The 21,236-nt window shown below is 41.2% G+C and overlaps 1 protein-coding gene across 2 annotated transcripts in view; it reads right to left on the bottom strand.

Annotated features, from left to right (window-relative positions):
- Window positions 1-21,236, bottom strand: part of LOC124551005 (nuclear RNA export factor 1-like) — a 189,874-nt gene that overhangs the window by 23,822 nt on the left and 144,816 nt on the right. For both annotated transcript variants that reach the window (XM_047125848.1, XM_047125849.1), the window contains one exon: window positions 12,621-12,847. In XM_047125848.1, coding sequence (XP_046981804.1) covers window positions 12,621-12,847 — 227 coding nt within the window. The remainder of the gene's footprint in view (window positions 1-12,620; window positions 12,848-21,236) is intronic.

The raw sequence follows: 21,236 nt of genomic DNA, 5'->3' as shown, positions 1-21,236 counted from the left end.
TATAGCATACCTGTTTGTTTGGTCTGCTACTTGTATTTGTTTGGTCTGCTATTTGTTGAAATAGGTTGTCTGTAAAAATTAACAGAAAGAAACCAACTGGCAATAATGGAACATTACCAGTTTCAGTGATAAAACCACACTTTGAATCATCAAAAGAAGAATCTGTAACTTCAGAATCATTTTCACTCCACATTTGCTTCGAATCTTCTGCTGAATCACCAGAAAAATGCACATTTTCAAGGTTTTCATTGTCATCTTCACTAGAATTGTTAATAAATGAACCACTCTCATCATCATCATCATCATCACTGTCTCTATCATAGTCACTTAGAGATTCCCTAAACCGAATGCTGTAAAATCTCTTACTCAGGAAGAACTGAATGTGAAGAATTAGCCATTGCACATGCACAAACTTGAATGTAATAATTCTAACATTCGTTTCAACACAGTTGCAACAGTTTGACACTGAGTTAACACAGGTTCCCCTAAATGGCTGCACTAAGCACCATTGATGCCTAGTACTGTCAGAATTGAGCATGTGAGAGCCGTGAAACATCACGTCAAATGAAGCATTTGTTTTATTTAAAGCTTTAAGAATTTTCACAAAAAAGTTTGGACATTACTCTTTAGCATGCCCTCTTACATCACTTTTGTTGAACAAGTACAAAATTTACAAAGCCTTGGAAGAAGAATTGAGTGATTCTGGTTTGGAGAGAAGGAAGGGTTTAGCATTCTGTTGACAAGTTGATTGAAGACAGACTACAAGCTCAGTTTAGGGTAGGAAATTGGTTGTGTCGGTGTCACAGAAACATTCCTAGCATACAAGCTGTAGTACTCTGGGAATAATTCTAGTCCACTATTTTTCATTAGTAAGTTCACCCACGAGTTTGGAGCATTTTACTCTGTTTACTGACTGCTGTTCAATTGCTACATTAATTCTTGGTATGACTCTGTTTGCTAAATATGGCCACAATCAGGCACTGAAATGAATTCTGTGGCTACAAGTGAAAGTTTGTGCTGGACCGGTTCTCAAAACCAAATTTTCCGTTTTACATGAACAGTTGCCTTAACCATTTTGGCCACCCAAGCATGGTTCCTGTCCACCTCACACTAATTATCACAAAAATTTGGGACAGAATGTGACCTGCATGGGAGTGATCTTAATAGCCATCAACACATATATTTATGAATGTGTGTTGTCTGTTCTCTAGAGCACGTCAGAAAAAACCAGCAGGGCATAGCATTCTTGAAATTGGTCTCTCCCCAAATTTTGAGAAAACACACTATATTTATTTATATATGTGACGTGTCTCTTCTTTCTCACATGGCCAAAAGAACAGACATAACACATATATCAATGATTATAGTGTGTTTTCTCAAGACTTAGGAACATGATATTGAGTGGCGAAGTAAAATCTGATCAGGAGCTGCCACTTGCTTCACGCAGTGGTCCGTGTCCGAATGTTCCACTTGTTACAGTTCTGGCACCACTTGTTAGCAGCAGACACAGTGGCTGTGCCAAAGACTGAGGCGGCGTGGAGTTTTACAATTATTTATTGAACTTTCTTTACAATTTCTCCCTCGATGTCGCTGCCCAGCCCTGCGGATCCCTCCGCGCCGCTGATCGCACTCGGGAGCCTCAGGCCACCAGTGCTCCGCTGAAGCCAGGATGCCCTGTGGTTGAGACGAACTCGTCACCCCAGTACGGGCACGCCCACGGAGCCGCGTCGCCGTGAGGTCAGCTGCTGATGCCTGCTGCACCGGCGGCTGGGAAGCCGTTAGTCACGATGTCCGCAAGGTCCCGTCACAGACGGACCATGCGCCGTGGGGCCGGGTTGCCGTGAAGTCCGGGCGTCAGTCCCCTGTGACCAAGACCGTGCTGCAGCCAGTCCTGCTGAAAGTTCTCACTGTAGTAGTCAGCCATGGTGCCAACCGAACTCGGCCCAACCTCCAGAGCTGAAGTTGACATCTGATGGCGAATGGATGACTCCTGCAAGCTGGAACAGACTTCTGGAATCATCACCTATGAAGATTGAACATTCCGACACGGACTATGTCCATCCTCAGATCCGAACAGCTTCCCAATGGCTTCTGTCTGTTGCTGCCTGCGCTCCACTATTTATATCCAGCAGGAGGACATTTTTTTACCCTCGGTGGTAGCTTTTTGTTATTACTCCCGCAGTATATTGCAGCGTAACTTAGCGTGCTGGCCCTTCCCCTTACTCAGCACTCTCCAGGCTTCGCTCGGTCTGTGTGCATCCTTGCATCAGCCTGTTGGTAGACTGCTGCTGTCAGCAAGGCTATCTGTGCATGCCTCCTTCGCAACGCCTCGGTCACCAGCATGCCTCTGTTTTGCCATTCTCCTCCACTGCGTGAATCAATGCTTACTACATGTGGCCGCAACGATATCTAATGTCTATATGATGTATAATCACAGCTGTAATTGTATCTAACTTGTAACAAATATGCTTATTCATATTTATTATACACTGAATGTCCCACAATGAATAGTAATACAAATAAATTATCAATCATAGGCATTTATTTGTCTCTACTTCACTTTGATTAAATTTCTCAACATTTCTGCCAAGTACTTATTCTTTTACTATCGAGAGTATTTCTGCTAGAAAGAGCAGAGAGACAGTTGTTAGCACCCCACTTAAACAATGAACTGACATCATTTAGCTCCAGTATGATGGACATAGAGCAATTATAGGCAAAGATTAAATGGATTGCACATCATACTCTGGAGAAGCATGTGCCAAGTAAGTGGATAAAGGATGGAAAAGACTCACCACAGTTTAACAGAGGAGGAGATTAGTGTTTAGTATCCCATTGACAACAAGGTCATTAGAGAAGGAACACAAGCTTGGATTGTGGAAGGACGGAGAAGCAAACTGGCCGTGCCCTTTCGAAGGAATCACTGTGGCATTTGCCTTGAGTAATTTGGGGAAATAACGGAAAATCTAAATCAAGATGGCCGGACTCGGATTTGAAGTGCTGTCCTCCCAAATGCAAGTCCAGTGTGCTAACCACTGCGCTACCCTGCTCGATCACGGTCTAACAACAAAATTCGAAAAAGATACATAGGAGGCAAAAGCTGTTGCAGTCTCAGTCGAAAACAGAATGCGCAATGATTCAAAACAAAATGCGCAAAGGACAACAGGCAAAAGTTAACAGAAATTCATGCGTCTGCAAAAAGATCGATGCCTGAAGCTTAGGACAACTGTCACTGTAATACTTTAGCAACAGATCTTGCCACTACGTAAAATCATTAAGTGGGTCTGCAGCTTCTATCCAGTCAATTGTTGACCAATCTGTTCAGGCAATAAAAAGTAACATAAGTAAAGCTGAAGTTTTAAATTTCACATTTAAGAAAAGTTCACACAGGAGAAATGTACAAACATACTGTTGTTTGACCATCGTATAGATTCCTATACAGAGGACATAGTAATAAGCGTCCTTGGTGTAGAGAAATAAGGAGTAGAAAGGAAATAAGTAGCCAGATCCTAATGGAATCCCAATTCGGTTTTTTACACAGAGTACTCTATGGCAGTGGCCCATTACTTAGCTTATATTTATTGCAAATCTCTCACCCAGTGCAAACTTCCAAATGACTGAAAAAAAAGTGCAGGGGACTTCTGTATATAATAAGCATAAAAGAACGGACCTGCAAAATTACAGTATCTTTAACTTCAGTTTGTTGCAGAATCCTTGAACATCTTCTCAGTTCTGATAAAATAAATTTCTTTGAGAGGGAAAAGCTTCTACCCACAAGCACAGCTTTAGAAAGCATTGCTTGTGTGAAACTCAGCTTGCCCTTTTCTCACATGATATTGTGTGGACTATGATTGAAGGGCAACAGGATGACTATACATTCCTAGTTTCTGAAAAATAATTGACTCAAGCCACACTGAAAACTGATAATGAATGTACAAGTATACAGAATATGTTCCCAGATAGGCAAGTGGCTTGATTTCTTACATAAGGTACCCAGTCTGTCGTTCTCGACAGCGAGTGTTCACTAGAGACAAGGGCATCGTCAGGAGAACACCAGGGAGGTGTGATAGGACCGCTGATATTTTCTATACACATAAATGATCTGGCGGACAGGGTAAGCAGCAGTCTGCAGCCGTTTGCTGATGATGCTGTGACGTATGGGAAGGTTCCGTTGTTGAGTGACTGTAGGAGGATACAACATGACTTAGAGATGAATGATAGCTAGCTCTAAATGTAGAAAAACGTAAGTTAACACAAGTAAGTAGGAAAAACAAACCAACGGTATTCAAATACAGCATTAGTAGTGTGTGTTCAAACACAGCATTAGTAGTGTGCTGCCTAACACAGTCATGCCCATTAAATATCTAGATATAATGTTGCAAAGTAGTATGAAATGGAATGAGCATGTAAGTATTGCAGTAAGGTGAATGGTCGACTTTGGTTTATTGCAAGAATTTTCGGGAAGTGTGGTTCATCTGTAAAGGCGACTGCATAAAGGACACTAGTGCAACCCATTGTTGGGTACTGTCCAAGTGTTTGGAGTCCACACTAAAGGAAGACATCAATGCAATTCAGAGGTGGACTGTTAGGTTTGTAACTGGTAGGTTACAAGTATTACGGAAACGCTTTGAGAACTCAAATGGAAATCACAGGAGTGAATGCAACTTTCTTTTCGAGGATCACAGTGACAAAATGTAGAGAATTGGCATTTCAGGCTGACTGCAGAATCATTCTACTGCTGTCAATGTAAATTTTATGTAAGGCCACCATGGCTCGCACAGAGGCATATAGATAGTCATTTTTCCCTCACTCTATTTCTGAGTTGACTATTTGTGAATGGAACAGATTTGACTACATAGTAGTGGTACAGGGTGCCTTTTGCCATGCACATATGGTGGCTTGCAGAGTATGTATGTAGATGCAGATGTTGATACAGGATCTTGGTTCACAAATATTTCATACCAACATTGCTCATGAAACTGTTTTACAATGTTTCTTTGTTTTATCTAATGAACAACTCATCATTACCAGGATCTAGAGTCCAGTAGCCATTTAGTCTAATCGTCCATATTTCATCTAATCAAAGATATTTCTTGCAGGATTCAGGCTTTTCCAGCCATCCTCATAATATTTTCGGGAATCACTGTACTGCTACGCCCTAGGCAAGCCTGTGAATAAAGGTTTTAATAAATAGACCCCAAAGACTGATACTCCCCCTCCCCCACTCCCTCCAGCCCACAATTCCCTTCCTAACAGCTTCTTTGCCAAGGAGCTGGAGAATGAAGATGTTTGGCATACCCTACACAACAATCTTCCCCAGTTTCACCCATACAGTTCCCAAAAACTAGTCCTAAACATCTTACTACTGAAGCCAATGAAGAAGGTAGCAACATGACGCAGTAATCACGTATGCCGTTGTAAACTCTACATTCAAATTAAACAAATTTCATGGACTAAATTACCCAAAACTTTCCATAGAAAACTCTTATAAACCTAACGATATCATTTACCATCTCAAATAAAAATTAAAAAGAAAAAAAAGGGGATTCTTCTAAGAAGAGTATATGAGACTACAAAACATGGAGCTATACTGGGATATTGCCCTGTGTAGTTGTTACAGAGAACACCACATCCATTACTATATGGCAGTTTCATCATCAGACATTTTCAGCATTCATAAAACTGCCACCGAGCAAGAGGAGTTACACACTTTGAACAGTTAAGAACCATTGTTGTTGGGCATTCTATAGTCAGTTACCTATTTTTCCAAACCTGAAGAATAGCATGAAAAGTTCACTTCTTTATTATGTCATCTTCAAATGGGTATATGGAACACATCAACAAACTCAGGCAAATTCAACTACTCTGCAACTTTAGAGAAACCTTGAAACCAACAGTATCAATGTAAGTACAATGGGCATTTGAAAAGTCCATGCAAAGTCCGAGAAATGGCACCACCGGTGCGTATCGAGGTCATGTTTAGTTAGTAGCATCTTTGGAAAGAACGCACACCAAGTTTCAGCCATATTGGTCTATTTCTTTGTGTTTGGCGTTCGTGTGAATCAAGGAAGTCAAGTGATTGTGACTACTTTATGAAAGGCAAAACACCTCAGGAGACTAAAGAGAAGCTTGATAAGCATTACGGTGACTCTGCACCTTCGATTACAACAGTTTATAAGTGGTTTCAAAATTTTCGGAGTGGTCATATGGGCACAAGTGATGTTGAACTTTCTGGACGCCCTGTGGAGGTTACAACTCCAGAAATCAGTGATATGGTGATGGATGACAGAAAAGTTAAGGTGCATGAGATTGCTAGTACTGTGGGCATCTCAAATATATGGGTACATAATATTTTTCATAAACATTTGGACACGAGAAATCTATCCGCAAGATGGGTTCCACAATTGCTCACACTTGACCAAAAATGGAATCGTGTAAAGTGTTGCAAGAATGGTTTGCAGCTGTTCAGGAAGAATCTGCAGGACTTTAAGCGTCATTTCATCACTGTGAATCAAACGTGGTTACATTATTATACTACTGAGACCAAATAACAATCTAAACAATGGTTTACCAAGGCAGAATCTGCACCAAAAAAGGTGAAGACCATTGCTTCAGTCGGAAAGGTTATGGCGACTGTCTTTTGGGATTCGCAAGGGATAATCCTCATCAACTAAATGGGAAAGGGTGAAACTATTACAGGTGCATATTATTCATCGTTATTGGACCGTTTGAAAACCAAGCTGCAAGGAAAATGCTTGCGATTGGTCGCAAAATTAATGGAAATATGATTCCAATTCGTTTCACATCCCCCCTATTCTCTAGACTTGGCTCCCTCGGACTACTATTTGTTCCCCAATTTGAAGAAATGGCTGGTGGGACAAAGATTTTTTTCAAACGAGGAGGTGATTGCAGCAACTAATAGCTATTTTGCAGACTTGGACAATTCCTAATATTCAGAGGGGATCAACAAATTAGAACAGTATTGGACAATGTGTACAAGTCTCAAAGGAGACTATGTCGAAAAATAAAAAAGGTTTACCCCAAACACGTAAGTAGTTTTTATTTTTGCACAGACTTTTCAAATGTAGTAACCATCAAGATAGACATCTTTCCACAGAAAGATTACTTTTACACAATCTTTTACTTTTCCACAGTAATAGTGTATCTTCCTTTTCCTTCTTTCCAACACACCATACATACATACACACAAATTAAAGTACAACATCGTGTTAACAGCATTTATAACTCTACTTTCTCCTTCATACATGTATATTGAGATAAGCTACTCCTACCATAGGCCGTATTCATAGTAGGTTTTCAATCTGTCTCATGTACTGTACTTATTTTACTCCTCTGTACAGTCACTCACTCCTGTAACTCTAAACTTTGTGTTTCATCAAATGCCCTCCTCTTTTATGCTTCAGTAGTCATACCTGGATGTTAGCCCATTATCTTTATATTTTTCTCATAGCTAAGAGTTTATCCTCTTTGATTCCCCCTTCCAAAAGTGATGGAGCTAACACCCACCTCCACTTGCACAGAAAAAATAACTCACCTAGGTTCTACAGTCTACAGGGTGGTTATAATTAAGCTTTTGCTACCTGAGGGTATGGGTAGGAATGATGTTCAGGCAGTGTGCTGCAGGATATGCATTGTTAGTAGTATTAGTGTCACAACTTGCCGTTAGGAGCCGGAGCTAGTACTCTGATGTAGGTAGCATCAGTGTGCATTACAGCTGCAGACGGTCAACATGGCTCTGGACAAGGTCAGCAAGCTTTTACTCATAAAGCGGTTTTAACAAAACAACGGCAATAATGCTGCTGCTCTTCATGAGTATCAATGCACTGAAGGAATATGGAGAGATCCTGTTTACGCACCGGGACTGGAGAACATGATTCAGAATTTCGAATTAACTGGCAGTTCGGGATCCGGGAAGAGGCAGACAGCCAACTGCGCCACAAATTGTTGAAGAAGTTACTGTTCCCATAGCTGAGAATGCTGGGCACGATGTGTAATCTTCAAGCTGTTCATTGGCAGCATCACAACAGATAAATATTCCACTGTCCACCATTTGAAAAATGCTGTGGGCAATAGTGAAACGATATCTCTACTGGAGTTCCAGGCTGTCGCAGATGCAGGTATTTGCCACAATGAGCAATATTTGTAACCTGGAACATAAACGTGGTATGCAATTAACAAATGTTACCCTCTTGTGGGGAAATTAGAATGTGTATTTGTTATTTCTTTCCCACATGTCCTTACAATGTTTCAAAAAAATTTCAGTTTCCTACAACCACTCGTTCTTCATGAAGACCCTCCAAGTAGAGAAAGTTGATCACTCTGTAATTTCCGGCTAAAATTTGTTAATTTCTACTGTTTGCCAGGTAGTAATGCATCACTGCATCAGTTGTGAAATATAGGATAGTTAAGAGTAATTACAGTTCTAAAGAAGGTAGGAATTGAATTAAGAGACTGCAATACAGAAATCTAAAGCTGAAAGCAGTTCCCCACTCTACTGCGCCACCCTCTAAATAACTTGGTGTGAAATAAATCCTCTCTGAATCATCCCATCACTTGTGTACAGATTTATTAAATACTGTTAACAAAAAATATGTAGGATGAAACTCCCCATCTGGTTTAAATTTAGGAAATTGTTTGCATCGACTAATTCCATTTCCTAGCTGCATCTCTTCTATCTTCTCAGCTGACAGTCCACTGTCTCCACTACACTTTTCTTTTATTAAATCCTCCTTAACCTTAGTTAATTTGTCACAAATTTTCTGCAGTTCACTCTCTGTTCTGTGTTTTCTGCATTAGAATGAAGTGTATCTAAAGACAATTCAGTTCATTCTTGTGCTTTATTATTGACTAAGTCAACTACACGCTCCTCCAAATTAGCATGTGAGGAGCCTGGAATAGTGGCTACATCTGAATCTTTGCTTTGTTCCAATGTGGTTATCCTTACTAGAGACCCTAAAATTTGTTTGTTTATTTTGTTAATTTTCTCCTTAACTAATTCTTTCAATTTTTTCAAGTCCCTGTTCACATCTCTAACTGCTCATTGTCTTCAGTTCGAACTAAATCGTAATGTTTCAGTAGTTTCAATATTTCCAAATTTAGGTCCTCTGGTAAGGTGGAAAGTGTCTTCTATAACTGCAGTATGTTACATTTGGATTTCTTGCTTTTCATTATGTGACTCACTGATCTGCTGTCAGTGTTATATTTTGTCATTTTTATTTCATTTCTAAATACTGATTTTATTTTCTCAATAGTCACATCCTGATTTTGTATGGAACATCTGCATCCATTCTTCTCATCATCACAGCATACAATGTCTACAATAACACATGTTCAATTAAACTCAGCTTAATACTGCCACACAGCTAGTCATGACACTCTAGTATGCCCAAAAACTCTGCTTGTAAAACCACTTGCAGTTTACCTCCACAACATAAGCACCACTACACTTTTTCATTTTTTTTTTTTAAACTAATGAATTCGGATTTTATACAGCTCACCAGAATCTTGCCACAACTAGATTTTAACAGAAAGCTGGCTCAGTGTGTAGGTCACACTGTGTCGCTACAAATGAGTGCGCTATAGACACTGCTGTTGTTGCAGGTTGATCAGTCACAGCTGCAATTCACAGCGGCTGTTGTAGACTCGTCGTGGGATTCATAAAATGTCATCCCCTGTTTGGGAACTACATAACGTGTGTAAAGTTACAGGTAATAATGCAGAAATGATGCCATATGGAAGTTTAGGTCTGGCTGTGAGTTGTGCACGGATACCCAAAGCAGCTAAGGAGATCACTTGCATAAAGTAAGAAATCCAGTTTTGAGTCTCAGTCTGCCACAAATTTTCATTGTCGTCATTTCCTTACACAGCTGCTGGTTGGTTGTATTTGCAACTGAGAATAACCTATAATATGAGCCCCTCTGACTGCAGTAGGGACTGGCATTTTACTTAGTGAGCTTGCGGCCCCCCTTAAACTCTCTGCAAGCTACTCAGTCAATCTGTCCTTCCCCTCCAATTCAGGTGCAGGCATCGAGTTGTGTATCACCATCTCCCAATTGCAGCAACAGGTGCAGTACATATACAAGACTTTGTTTCAGTCGAAAACAATCCACTCGCTTCTACACAGCTGACCAGCTATGTTAACCTAAGGTTGGCCATAGCACTGCACAACCACAACAAACCCCATTTGAGTGAAAGCTGCTTCTGCTCCTATGTCCTTCATGCCACCTTCAGTACCACACTCTATGCTGAGTAGGTTGCATTGGTTACACAGAGATAAAAAGTCCCGCACAAAGTGCACTAACCTGACGAACAACATAAAACTAATCTTTGGACAGCTGACCACAATAGCTACTAATCTCCTGAACAGGTGATAATTGCCACAGTATGTAGATGAAAAAAGAACTGATACTGCATGCAAAAGATTGCTTCCATTTTATACAATGAGATGCCATAATCACACCAATTTCCCAAGTATATACACTGCTGGCCATTAAAATTGCTACAGCAAGAAGAAATGCAAATGATAAACAGGTATTCATTGGACAAATATGTTATACTAGAACTGACATGTGATTACATTTTCACGCAATTTGGGTGCATAGATCCTGAGAAATCAGTGCTCAGAACAACCACCTCTGGCGGTAATAGCGGCCTTGATACGCCTGGGCACTGAGTCAAACAGAGCTTGGATAGCGTGTACAGGTACAGCTGCCTGTGCAACTTCAACACGATACCACAGTTCATCGTGAGTAGTGACTGGCGTATTGTGACGAGCCAGTTGCTCAGCCACCATAGACCAGACGTTTTCAGTTGGTGAGAGATCTGGAGAATGTGCTGGGCAGGGCAGCAATTGAACATTTTCTGTATCCAGAAAGGCCCGTACAGGACCTGCAACATGCGGTCGTGCATTATCCTGCTGAAATGTAGGGTTTTGCAGGGATCGAATGAAGGGTAGAGCCACGGGTCGTAACACATCTGAAATGTAATGTCCACTGTTCAAAGTGCTGTCAATGCGAACAAGAGGTGACCAAGACATGTAACCAATGGCACCCCATACCATCACGCCAGGTGATACGCCAGTATGGTGATGACAAATACATGCTTCCAATGTGCGTCCACCGCGATGTCGCCAAACGCGGATGCGACCATCATGATGCAGTAAACAGAACCTGGATTAATCCGAAAAAATGACGTTTTGCCATTCCAGGTTCATCGTTGAGCACACCATTGCAGGCGTTCCTGTCTGTGATGCAGCGTCAAGGGTAACTGCAGCCAGGGTCTCCGAGTTGACAGTCCTTGCTGCTGCAAACATCGTCGAACTGTTTGTGCAGATGGTTGTTATCTTGCAAATGTCCCCATCTGTTGACTCAGGGATCGAGATGTGGCTGCACGAACCATTACAGCCATGCAGATAAGATGCCTGTCATCTTGACTGCCAGTGATACGAGGTTGTTGGGATCCAGCACAGCATTACATATTACCCTCCAGAACCCACCGATTCCATAATCTGCTAACACTCATTGGATCTCGACCAACGCGAGCAGTAATGTCGTGATACGATAAACCGCAATCCTGATAGGCTACAATTCCTTTATCAAAGTCGGAAATGTGATTGTACGCATTTCTCCTCCTTACACAAGGCATCACAACAACGTTTCTCCAGGCAATGCTGGTCAACTGCTGTTTGTGTATGAGAAATCAGTTGGAAACTTTCCTCATGTCAGCACGTTGTAGGTGTCGCCACCAGCAGCACGTTGTAGGTGTCACCACCAGCGCCAACCTTGCGTGAATGCTCTGAAAACCTAATCATTTGCATATCACAGCATCTTCTCCCTGTCAGTTAAATTTCACGTCTGTAGCACATCATCTTCATGGTGTAGCAATTTTAATGGCCAGTAGTGTATTATGAAGTAATATATTTTGTCTAAAATTTAACAGTGTGCAGAATTTTTGCAAAGACCTTCAGGAAAAAGAAAAGTAATATAAAAAACAAGGAAAATAATGGAAATGCAAGATTTGACAAAGCCACAGACACTTTCATAATGGGAATAAGTCAGTCACTAATCAATAAAGGATGAGATGGAAATCGACACCAAATGAAACCAGAGGGACTGGACTATTTTAGCACAATCAACGATGTTTTAAAAGTATTACCTTGAATATCAACCACCTTCATGCTTTCATGTGAAAATTATAATCTTGCGGTTTCTTGTATTGAAACTATTATACTCAGCCTCCTTAGTAAAAAATAAAATAAAAACCCACCATGATGTCCTGCAGTGGTTAAGGCATTGACTCATACCGCGTCATTCAAATTTCTGGTTTCTGTGGTTTTCCTAAGTCACTTCAGGAAATTCTTGGATAGTTCCTCACATAAAGCATTCACAGTTCTTGCCCTATCAGAATTATGTATGGAGAACTCTGTTACTGGAGTATTTCACAACAGTCTCAGTTCTTTGTTTTTCAATAAAAGAGACAATAATGCAAAAATTTCTTTAATTTTATTTATTTATTTTTTTGGTTGCTTACCATGGGTTGAGAAAGAGAGAGAGAGAGAGAGAGAGAGAGAGAGAGAGAGAGAGAGAGGGGGGGGGCCTTACCTTGCATTTGGAGTTGTCATTTGTGCATCCAAACACAAACAGCTCAATGAGAAGTAAGCATTCTTGTGGTACAATCCACGGAGTTTCATTCGATCGCTGTCATCATAGAGTGTGAAAAAGTGCTCGATGAACTGGTCAGCAAATTCACCCGGATCACCAGCACCATTCACAATGAAATTCGGCTTCCAGTAAGGTATGCATGCTGAGGTGTGTAGGTAAGTCCCATCCTTAACACAACATAAGAAATATTCAATTACAAATGCTACACTAAAACATACACTTTCTAACTACATCACACTACATTTTTTGACATTTCAAATACTCTACAATAATTAAACCTCAAAACACAACAGCATGATTATTAGGTCCTTGCTGTATGAGAGATTTTTGGCCTTCATCTACAGGGTGGAAATCAGCATGGATATATCTTCATAAATCTGAAAGTAGCTTGGGAAAAGGCAGAACATAATCTCAAATAAAAATGGAGGAACATTGAGTGGCCACCTATTAACTGAGAGACCTCTCACAGCTATTCTCATGGCAGAAGAGTCGTGGAACATGAATACTGAGAATGTCTACAACAGTGTGCGACTAACATATGATTAATCCTGTAACTGACAAGATTTCTGAAGCAACACTGATTTCCAAAAGCCATGTATGAGCACCAAGAGTCCACACACACAAACTGGCAGTGCTGCTCACAGTCAGGCATTGGCTGCATTCAGATGCTAGCTTCCACACTTGAAGAGTGGTGTTATGTAGGAAAATTACAAAGAAACTTTGATAAAAAAAATGGGGGAAGAAACAATACAGATTTCACAATGTGACATCAAAAATAGCTGTTCTACAGGGGAATGAATGTCAGACCTTGAACCAGCATAAACATGGTACAAATGAAACTTTTACATTCTCTATGAAATGTGGGACAGAGTGAGAAGTGAATACACAGGAAACTATGGTACATAAAAGAAATGGTACATAATGTACAAATGCACCAATCTAAATGACACCAGTATGTTCTGAGGATGCTAGGGAATACGCTGCCAGGCAAAGTGCTACAATATCAACCATTGGGAAGACCGCACTGTCTCTGGATTGAACCATCAATGTAGTCACCAAACATCAGATACTCAAAGCTGATGATGATGATGATAGCATGTATACAGTGGGTTGTAAAAGAATTATGAGCAGCCAGACAGTACAAACCTAATACCATTTTTTTTCCTTCACTCACCACAAATTACAAAAAAATTTCATGCAGACTATGTTGGGTCACTTTCCATAAAACATACACATACATTTACAGTTATTTACATACAAAGTATTATGGAAGGTAATGGAAGGGTTTAATTTCTTACAAGCAACATCCTACACTTTCCAATATAATTAAAAACAAATTTATAAAGATATTTCATTGCATACAGGAAGCAACAGTCCTTTGAGGAAGGAAAAACTTTTTTTTCCAAAAATTTTAAAGCAGTCTCAAGTAAATGATTAAGATTAAAGTCAGCTGGACAGAGCACCACCTTCTCTCTTGTGACTGAAAACATCAGCTTTGCACCAAGCCCAATCAATGAAGAAAAGAAAGAATGATTAGGCCTTGTTGGAGGTAAAAGTTATGATTCCATTGGAGCTGTAAACTTTGTGTCAAAATCAAAAATTTCTTGACATTTACTACAGACCCATTTCAGATGTGATTCTTGCACATGCTTTATAATTTGGGCACAGCTATGTTTCTACAAACATATTACCACATGTTTTTGAGTAATATCAAGAACTTGCAAACACAATGGAAAATAAACACAAACTGCATACACTATTGTTGCAGAGGTTTATTTGCTGTATAGTCTACATTAATTCAGGCATAGGGGAGCGAGTGTGTGTGTGTGTGTGTGTGTGTGTGTGTGTGTGTGTGTGTGGGTGGGTGGGTGGGTGGGCACGCATGCGTGTGTCAGGGGAGTGGGGGTGGAGGGGGATGGGTGTTAGTAAGAAAGCTGCGTCATACTGTCTAATCCAAAGCAGATTCCTGGTACACAGATGGAAAAATGTTGACATTTTTCCATATATTAAACATTAAAACACGCTTTCTCTGGAATGGAGAAAGGTATTTTATTGCCTTTTATATTATTTGAAAGATGAAAATATTCTGATAAACAGTGTAGGTGGAGGAGATAAATGTTTCATGTCCTATCAACAATGAGGTCATTAGAGATGGAACACAAGTTTGGATTAGGGAAGAATGGGGAAGGAAATCAGCTGTGCCCTTTCAGAGGAACCATCCCGGAATTTGCCTGAAGCGATTTATGAATCCTGATGTGAGTTTGAACCGCCCCCCTGCCGAATGTGAGTCCAGTATGCTAACCTCTGTGCCTACCCACTCAGTGACAAAACTGTATCTTCAGGTTTAAAATATTGCCCCCATTCTTTTTATGTAGTTACCTAATCTTTTTATTTGAATTTTTTTTTTTTTTTTTTTTTCAAAAATTGACAATCCCAATTTCTCTTACATTCTCTGAAAAAGAGATATTAAATTTTTCAGTGTAACAAGATCTAACAATGTTTTAAGTTTTAACTTCTGTGTCAAGTACCTTTATTACAACTGTGTTATAATTTTTCATCTTAAAAGCATCAATCTCAAAAAATCTAAGAATTTTACAGGAGTTGTATATCTGAGGATACTACACATAAAAAAAAAAAGTCTTCACACAAAACCCTCCAAATCACGAGAGGTTTTTTGAACGATGTGACAATGTGGAAGCTACAATGAAAATAATGCATTTATTATTAGTTTCATGTTTTTTTTTTTAAGTATTTCCGGAATGTAACAGAACCTCAAGAAAAATCTGAAACCATCCAGATAAACAGGATGAGTTTGGCCTAGCATAAAAACATGAGGATTCACAAATTGACAGTTCCATTGTTAACAGATAAATAAATACAGCGGTTTACTAAATTATTTGTCCAATATTTTTCTATCAGTCATAACAAACACTTACATCTTGTCTCCTGCTGATATGAAACTTTCTGGCAGAATAACATTGTGTACCAGACTGGAACTCAAAACTGGAACAATAGATTTCCAAATGGTTGAATTCGTAGGAATGTGCCATTTCCCTGGCCTCCAAGAAGTCCTGATCTTACCCCCTTCTTTCTTCTTTTCTGGGACAACATACAGAACACTGCCAATGCAGAAAAAATTTGAAATATAAGACATTTACCAGAGCGAATTTTGACAGGCATCACCACTGTAGTGCCAGAGATCCTACAAAACATACGGCAACAAATCGAGCATTGTTTTGATGCCTGCAGAGCAAGAAATAGAGCTCACATTCAAACTTCTTAAGATATGAAGAAAATTTTATCTCTCTCTCTCTTCAATTTGACATTTAATTGTTGCATTATCTCGACCTTTTTTTCGGTAGCACTTTTTCAAGATCTCTTCATTCATTTTGGAACAGCCTGTACTGTGGTTAGGCCAGAGTAGTAAACAGCAGGTTATAATGTCATTTGAGCCCTCATCCAGAAGGGTGGGTGCTGAGAGGCCGGGACACTGGGCAGGGTTCCCGTCTCCATTGGCACTCATTCCTTTTGCAGACTGTTCAGCCAGTGGTAGGGCCAAAAATTATACAGCCACTGCAGGTAGAGCCCTGTTGTCAGTGGAGGTGGGGTCAGGGTGGCCTTATGCCTGCCAATTGGGCTATGGATATGCCTGGCAGTAGGACTGCGTTTGTCGATTGCTCACCAAGTTTGATGAGGAGGGGGGGTGGGGGGGTGGGAGGAAGGGGGGGGGGGGGAGGGAGGGATCTTGTCTGCAGCTGTGTCCAACATTCCCATTCAGTCTAAACTTTGGAAGCAGGGAATGTCTGTTGCTGGTCATGTCACCTCAAATCCACCCAGTGGCTTGGCCAATGGTGTGAACCCAGATTCGGGATGCCCACACGATAGTACGGTGCACATGACCAGAGGCTCTGAGCTCACAGTCACATGCAGAAGGTCAAATAATGGAAGGGGTCTGCACCTGTGAGCAACTGCAGAAGGGCTAGGTCAATTAATGGTGCTGGGTCAAGACAAGTCAAATAAGCTATTGAGAACTTCCTCAGAGGACATAATTTGCACAGTCTTCCACAATTGCATCTCAAATGTCTCGATCTCTGCTCCTTCAGAATAGACACCAGGCAGAAAGGGGCCAACGGTCAGGTGTTCGCACCACTGAGCTGGCAGAAGTGTCTGAATGTGGAGGCTATAAACTGGGAGCCACCGTCAGATGCAGTTTCTAGGGCATGGTTGTCTGGGTTTAAGCCAGGTTCAGAAATGCTGCAAAGGAGCCAACTGGTTTTGCATCACTTCTATGCTCTCCTGAAACACAAGTCCTTTCAATCTGGACATCCCAGTGGAATGTGGAAAGTAACTGGAGGATGCAAGCATGGCATGAGGACAGAATGACAACTCCGCTGAAACGGAACAGCCTTAGATTTCATACTTATTAAGTAAGGATGTATACAATATGAATTTTGTGTAGGAGCAAGTGACAGACAATTTTAATTTATCAATGCTTTATCATTTTCTTTATGTTGTCATATATTTATGTTGTAATTAGGTGTAAGGACAACACGACCAATAGACTGAACACAACTTTATGCCACGGAAGCATTAACAACTTGAACATAGTATTTAAGTAACATCCAGCAGGAAAAAACAATAAGCTATGACAATACACATTGAGAACTGTGGTTGAACATAGCTCGGCTAGCGTTCTCTCTCTCTCTCTCTCTCTCTCACACACACACACACACACACACACACACACACACACACACACACACAAACATACACACGACAGGTGCCCTCTGCGGACAACATAATACTTCCGCACATTTGGCGATGAAAATTGTGTACCATTATCAGATACATATGTCGTGGTCAAGCCTTTGAGTGAAAAAATTTTGAACAAGGCTCCGATGCTGGCAGTTGTGGATGTGGAAATACAACGAACGACACATTGAACACAAGAATGTGCGTCAACAACCAGCAGCCAATAAGTGTTGACAAATGGGCCATTGAGTGTATACAGTCGCATGCATGCAATGGTGTGGGCCATGGGGACAAAGGTGCCTGGGGAGCTGCCTGGTGCGCCGCACATTGTGAACAGGAGGCACCCAGGCAGGCAACGTCTCTGTCCAAGTCCGGGCTAAGCCCATGTCGACGGGTCAATGCTTTAGTGTGTGATACACCCCATTGATCTGCATGTAATAAACAGAGAACATCTAAACAATGTACTGGGGGATCACTACCCGAGGGGCTGCGTGTTCCATACATAAGAGCAGAACACCATCCACAACAGAGAATCGATGTCGAAAGATGGGATGAACACAGAGGTCAGGTGTACGATAATGTGGTGCATCCAGCCAGCCAACCAAGTTGTACAAAAGTTATGATGTTCTACAAAACAGGGTCTGAAGCAACAGCCTCCAAGATCTGTGTGCTAGTTAACACGAAAACCATCAACTGCCTGTTGTGCAGTGACATCAATTTGAAAACAAAGCAATTCCTCGTGATCAAATCCTGGGTCCGGACCGGCTGGCAGGCAGGACAGAGCATCAGAATTTGCTTGTTGATCGTAGGTCGGAAATGAATCTCATAGTTGTGACATGACAAGAAAATAACCCAACTGTTGAACACGATGTGCCGCTTTATCTGGTAACAACTCAGAAAGACTGAATAACTAAATCAATGATTTATGACTGGCACCCGGTGGAATTTGGTACCACAGAGAAAAACATGGAATCTTCATACCTTTTAGTTCTGTCTTTATTAATCAGAGTACGGTTTAGAATAGCTCCTCCTCATGTTTATCAGTCACATTGTCTTTAAGAAAATAGTTTCATATTTGCCAGAATATCCACAAAATCAGTTAACATTTCTCTGTGCACAAGACACAGTCGTGTGTTATGAGTTGCATTTGCGTGAGTGTGTGCATGCGTATGTGAGTCTATTGTTGACAAAGCCCATTGGCCGAAAGCCGTAAGTGTGAAAATCTTTTTGTTGTGCCTATCTGCGGCTGAGCATCTCCGTTATGTGGTGAGTAGCAACTTTCCTTCTCATAATATTGTTACATTCCATCGTGGATTTTGATTTTAGACTGTAATCATTTCCACATATAAAAACTTTCCCTTTAAGAAACAAAAAGAGCCCTGCTCTCCACTTCAATCATTATATCCTGAAATTACTTTTTACTTTATCTTTAGGTTGGTTCATATAGATTATATTTCTCTATATCAAGAAGACTATCTTTCTTACTAAGCCATCCAACTTTTAATGTACCAACAACTTAATGTCATCAGTTAGTTTAGCCAATCCTCTGCGTAGTCCCACTGTACGTGTCAAAATACCCTATGAAACCTATTCTCATTACCTTACCTTACTCCAATACAAGGTATGTGGATTACTTCCATTCACCTTAGATAATATCTTCATTCTACATATAATAATGTAATCGTGCTAATTCAAGGAATGTGAAATATTCTGCAAGATTCCTTTTGCTTTGTCAGCTTATATTCATGATCGCATACTGTGTCTCTTTTGTACAACAAAGGCAGCCAGTGGTACTTCACTCCAACTCAATAAATGCATACACTAGATACATACCTACTTTTATGCACCCAAGGAGCTACAGGCTGATCTGTAAACTCAGTCTGCGATTGCTGACTGCAAATCCCAAACATTCATAAAGTCAAGCACGCCTCCTTTGATAATAACCAGGTTAAGTCTCTTTACAATGTACAAGTTTGGAGAATATTTCATGAATGGTAACAACAGTTACTTGCTTCTACACCACCTTCTGCAGGCAGATACTTCTTAATTACCTTTCCATTTAAGATGGCAGTGTACTCTTACAAACCCCCCACCCCCGCTCACCAAGTTCAAGTCATCAAGTCATTCCTCCTGTGGATTCATCACACCTAGGTGTAGGTCATCTCTTCCACGTGTCCGCCTACCCTTCACTCTCCAACAAATTCATTATACTTAGTACACTGCATCAAAAGCACTCACTTTTCCATCTCTTCCTGGCCACTATACACTTGCATTTCCACACTCCTCTAAATTTACATTCATGCCTATACTTCTTTTTGTTTGATACCCGAGTGCTGGTATTACATAAATTTATCACTTTTATTACTATATTCTAGACCACTCATTTTAGTACAGTGCAATAACATCTGTAAACTCTTCACTACTCTGTGCTACCTTAAAATATTATTGCTCTAATTTTAAATATTTTAAACTTTCCTAGCAAGAACACATTCTGTTTTCAAAACTCCAAGGAGCAGATGAGTAAGATGTTATATCTTCTCTTAATCTCTCATCCTTCACATCCTTAGATCAATTTATATAAGTATCCACAACAGGAGTTCATCCAGGAACAACTCTACATTCTAGTTTCCTCCTCTTCAATACAAAGTTATGGCTGCTCACAACATGTTAGCACATCAAAATCACATTTACGGAATAGTTTACCTTCCTCTTCCCTACATTTATTTGACTTTGGTAACATATTTTTAACAATAACTTGTTTAGTATTCATTTAATAGGCAACTCCAATAAAGTGACAATGATATATTTCAAAACGATACAACACATACATTTCACAGAGCAAGTTGGCAAGCAATACATGTGAACACGGTAACATTCGAATGAGCACTGAGTCCAAGTCTAGCGGCCGCTGCCTGGCTGACCGCTTAGGTGGCGCAGCTGCTGCATGGCTGGCAGACAGCGCCGCACGTATAGGATGCGTGTAATTGCGCGGCGGCACTTTGAATGATCGGCGAGTCACAACACTTTTTCCCCCTTTGAAATTGTTGCACTGGTCTTGATGGAGGTGGCCTGGAGATGGCTAACGTCCATAGGCGTAAAGTCTCGAGGAGGAGGCTTCCCGTACGGACGGAAGTGTCCCCGATGATAACGGGTCGAGATGACAGGAGACGTAGGGGTCGAATCTGCTGGGGCCCCGTGCACCAATCTGCCCATTGCAGCAAGTCCAGTTGATATAACAGGAGATATGGGTGATGTGTCGGCGTCTGTAGGAGGAGGAGGCGAGTAGATTGGCTCCGACAGATGATGGTCATCCGGTTCCTGCATGGGCACGTCTCCTGGTGGCGTCCGTTCTTGTGCTGGCACCGATATGATGGTGAGAGGGCTGCGTTGTGAGTAATGAGAGATGCCAAGATTCTGAGTGTCAGATAGAGCCGAAGGTGGTGTAGCGGCATTTGGAACAGGCGTTGACGGCACACGAGGCCGCATCTGGCCCGAATGACGCACTGCAACACCCGTGTCCATCTGGATTTCATACAGGTGTCGGCCACGGTGTCATAAGATGCGGCCCGGACTTCATTTTGGCCGCCTGCCATATCCCCGTACCCAGACGAGGTCGTCAGCGGTGAACCGGCCAAGCGAAGGCACCCGCAGCCGTGAGGTGGAAGGCCGCAGAAGATGAAGTAGCGTGCGGGGCTGTCGGCCATGTAAGAGCTCAGCCGGGCTGTGCTCGCCCATGGGGGTGAAACAGTAAGACACCAGAAACTGGAGAAGCGCATCATCAGCAGCAGAAGAAGTCAGAAGTTT

Source organism: Schistocerca americana, chromosome 9, assembly GCF_021461395.2.
Source record: "Schistocerca americana isolate TAMUIC-IGC-003095 chromosome 9, iqSchAmer2.1, whole genome shotgun sequence".
In the NCBI taxonomy this organism is placed as follows: Eukaryota; Metazoa; Arthropoda; class Insecta; order Orthoptera; family Acrididae; genus Schistocerca; species Schistocerca americana.
The sequence above is the reverse complement of the archived record's forward strand: the minus strand, read 5'-3'. Positions and strand labels throughout refer to the sequence as shown.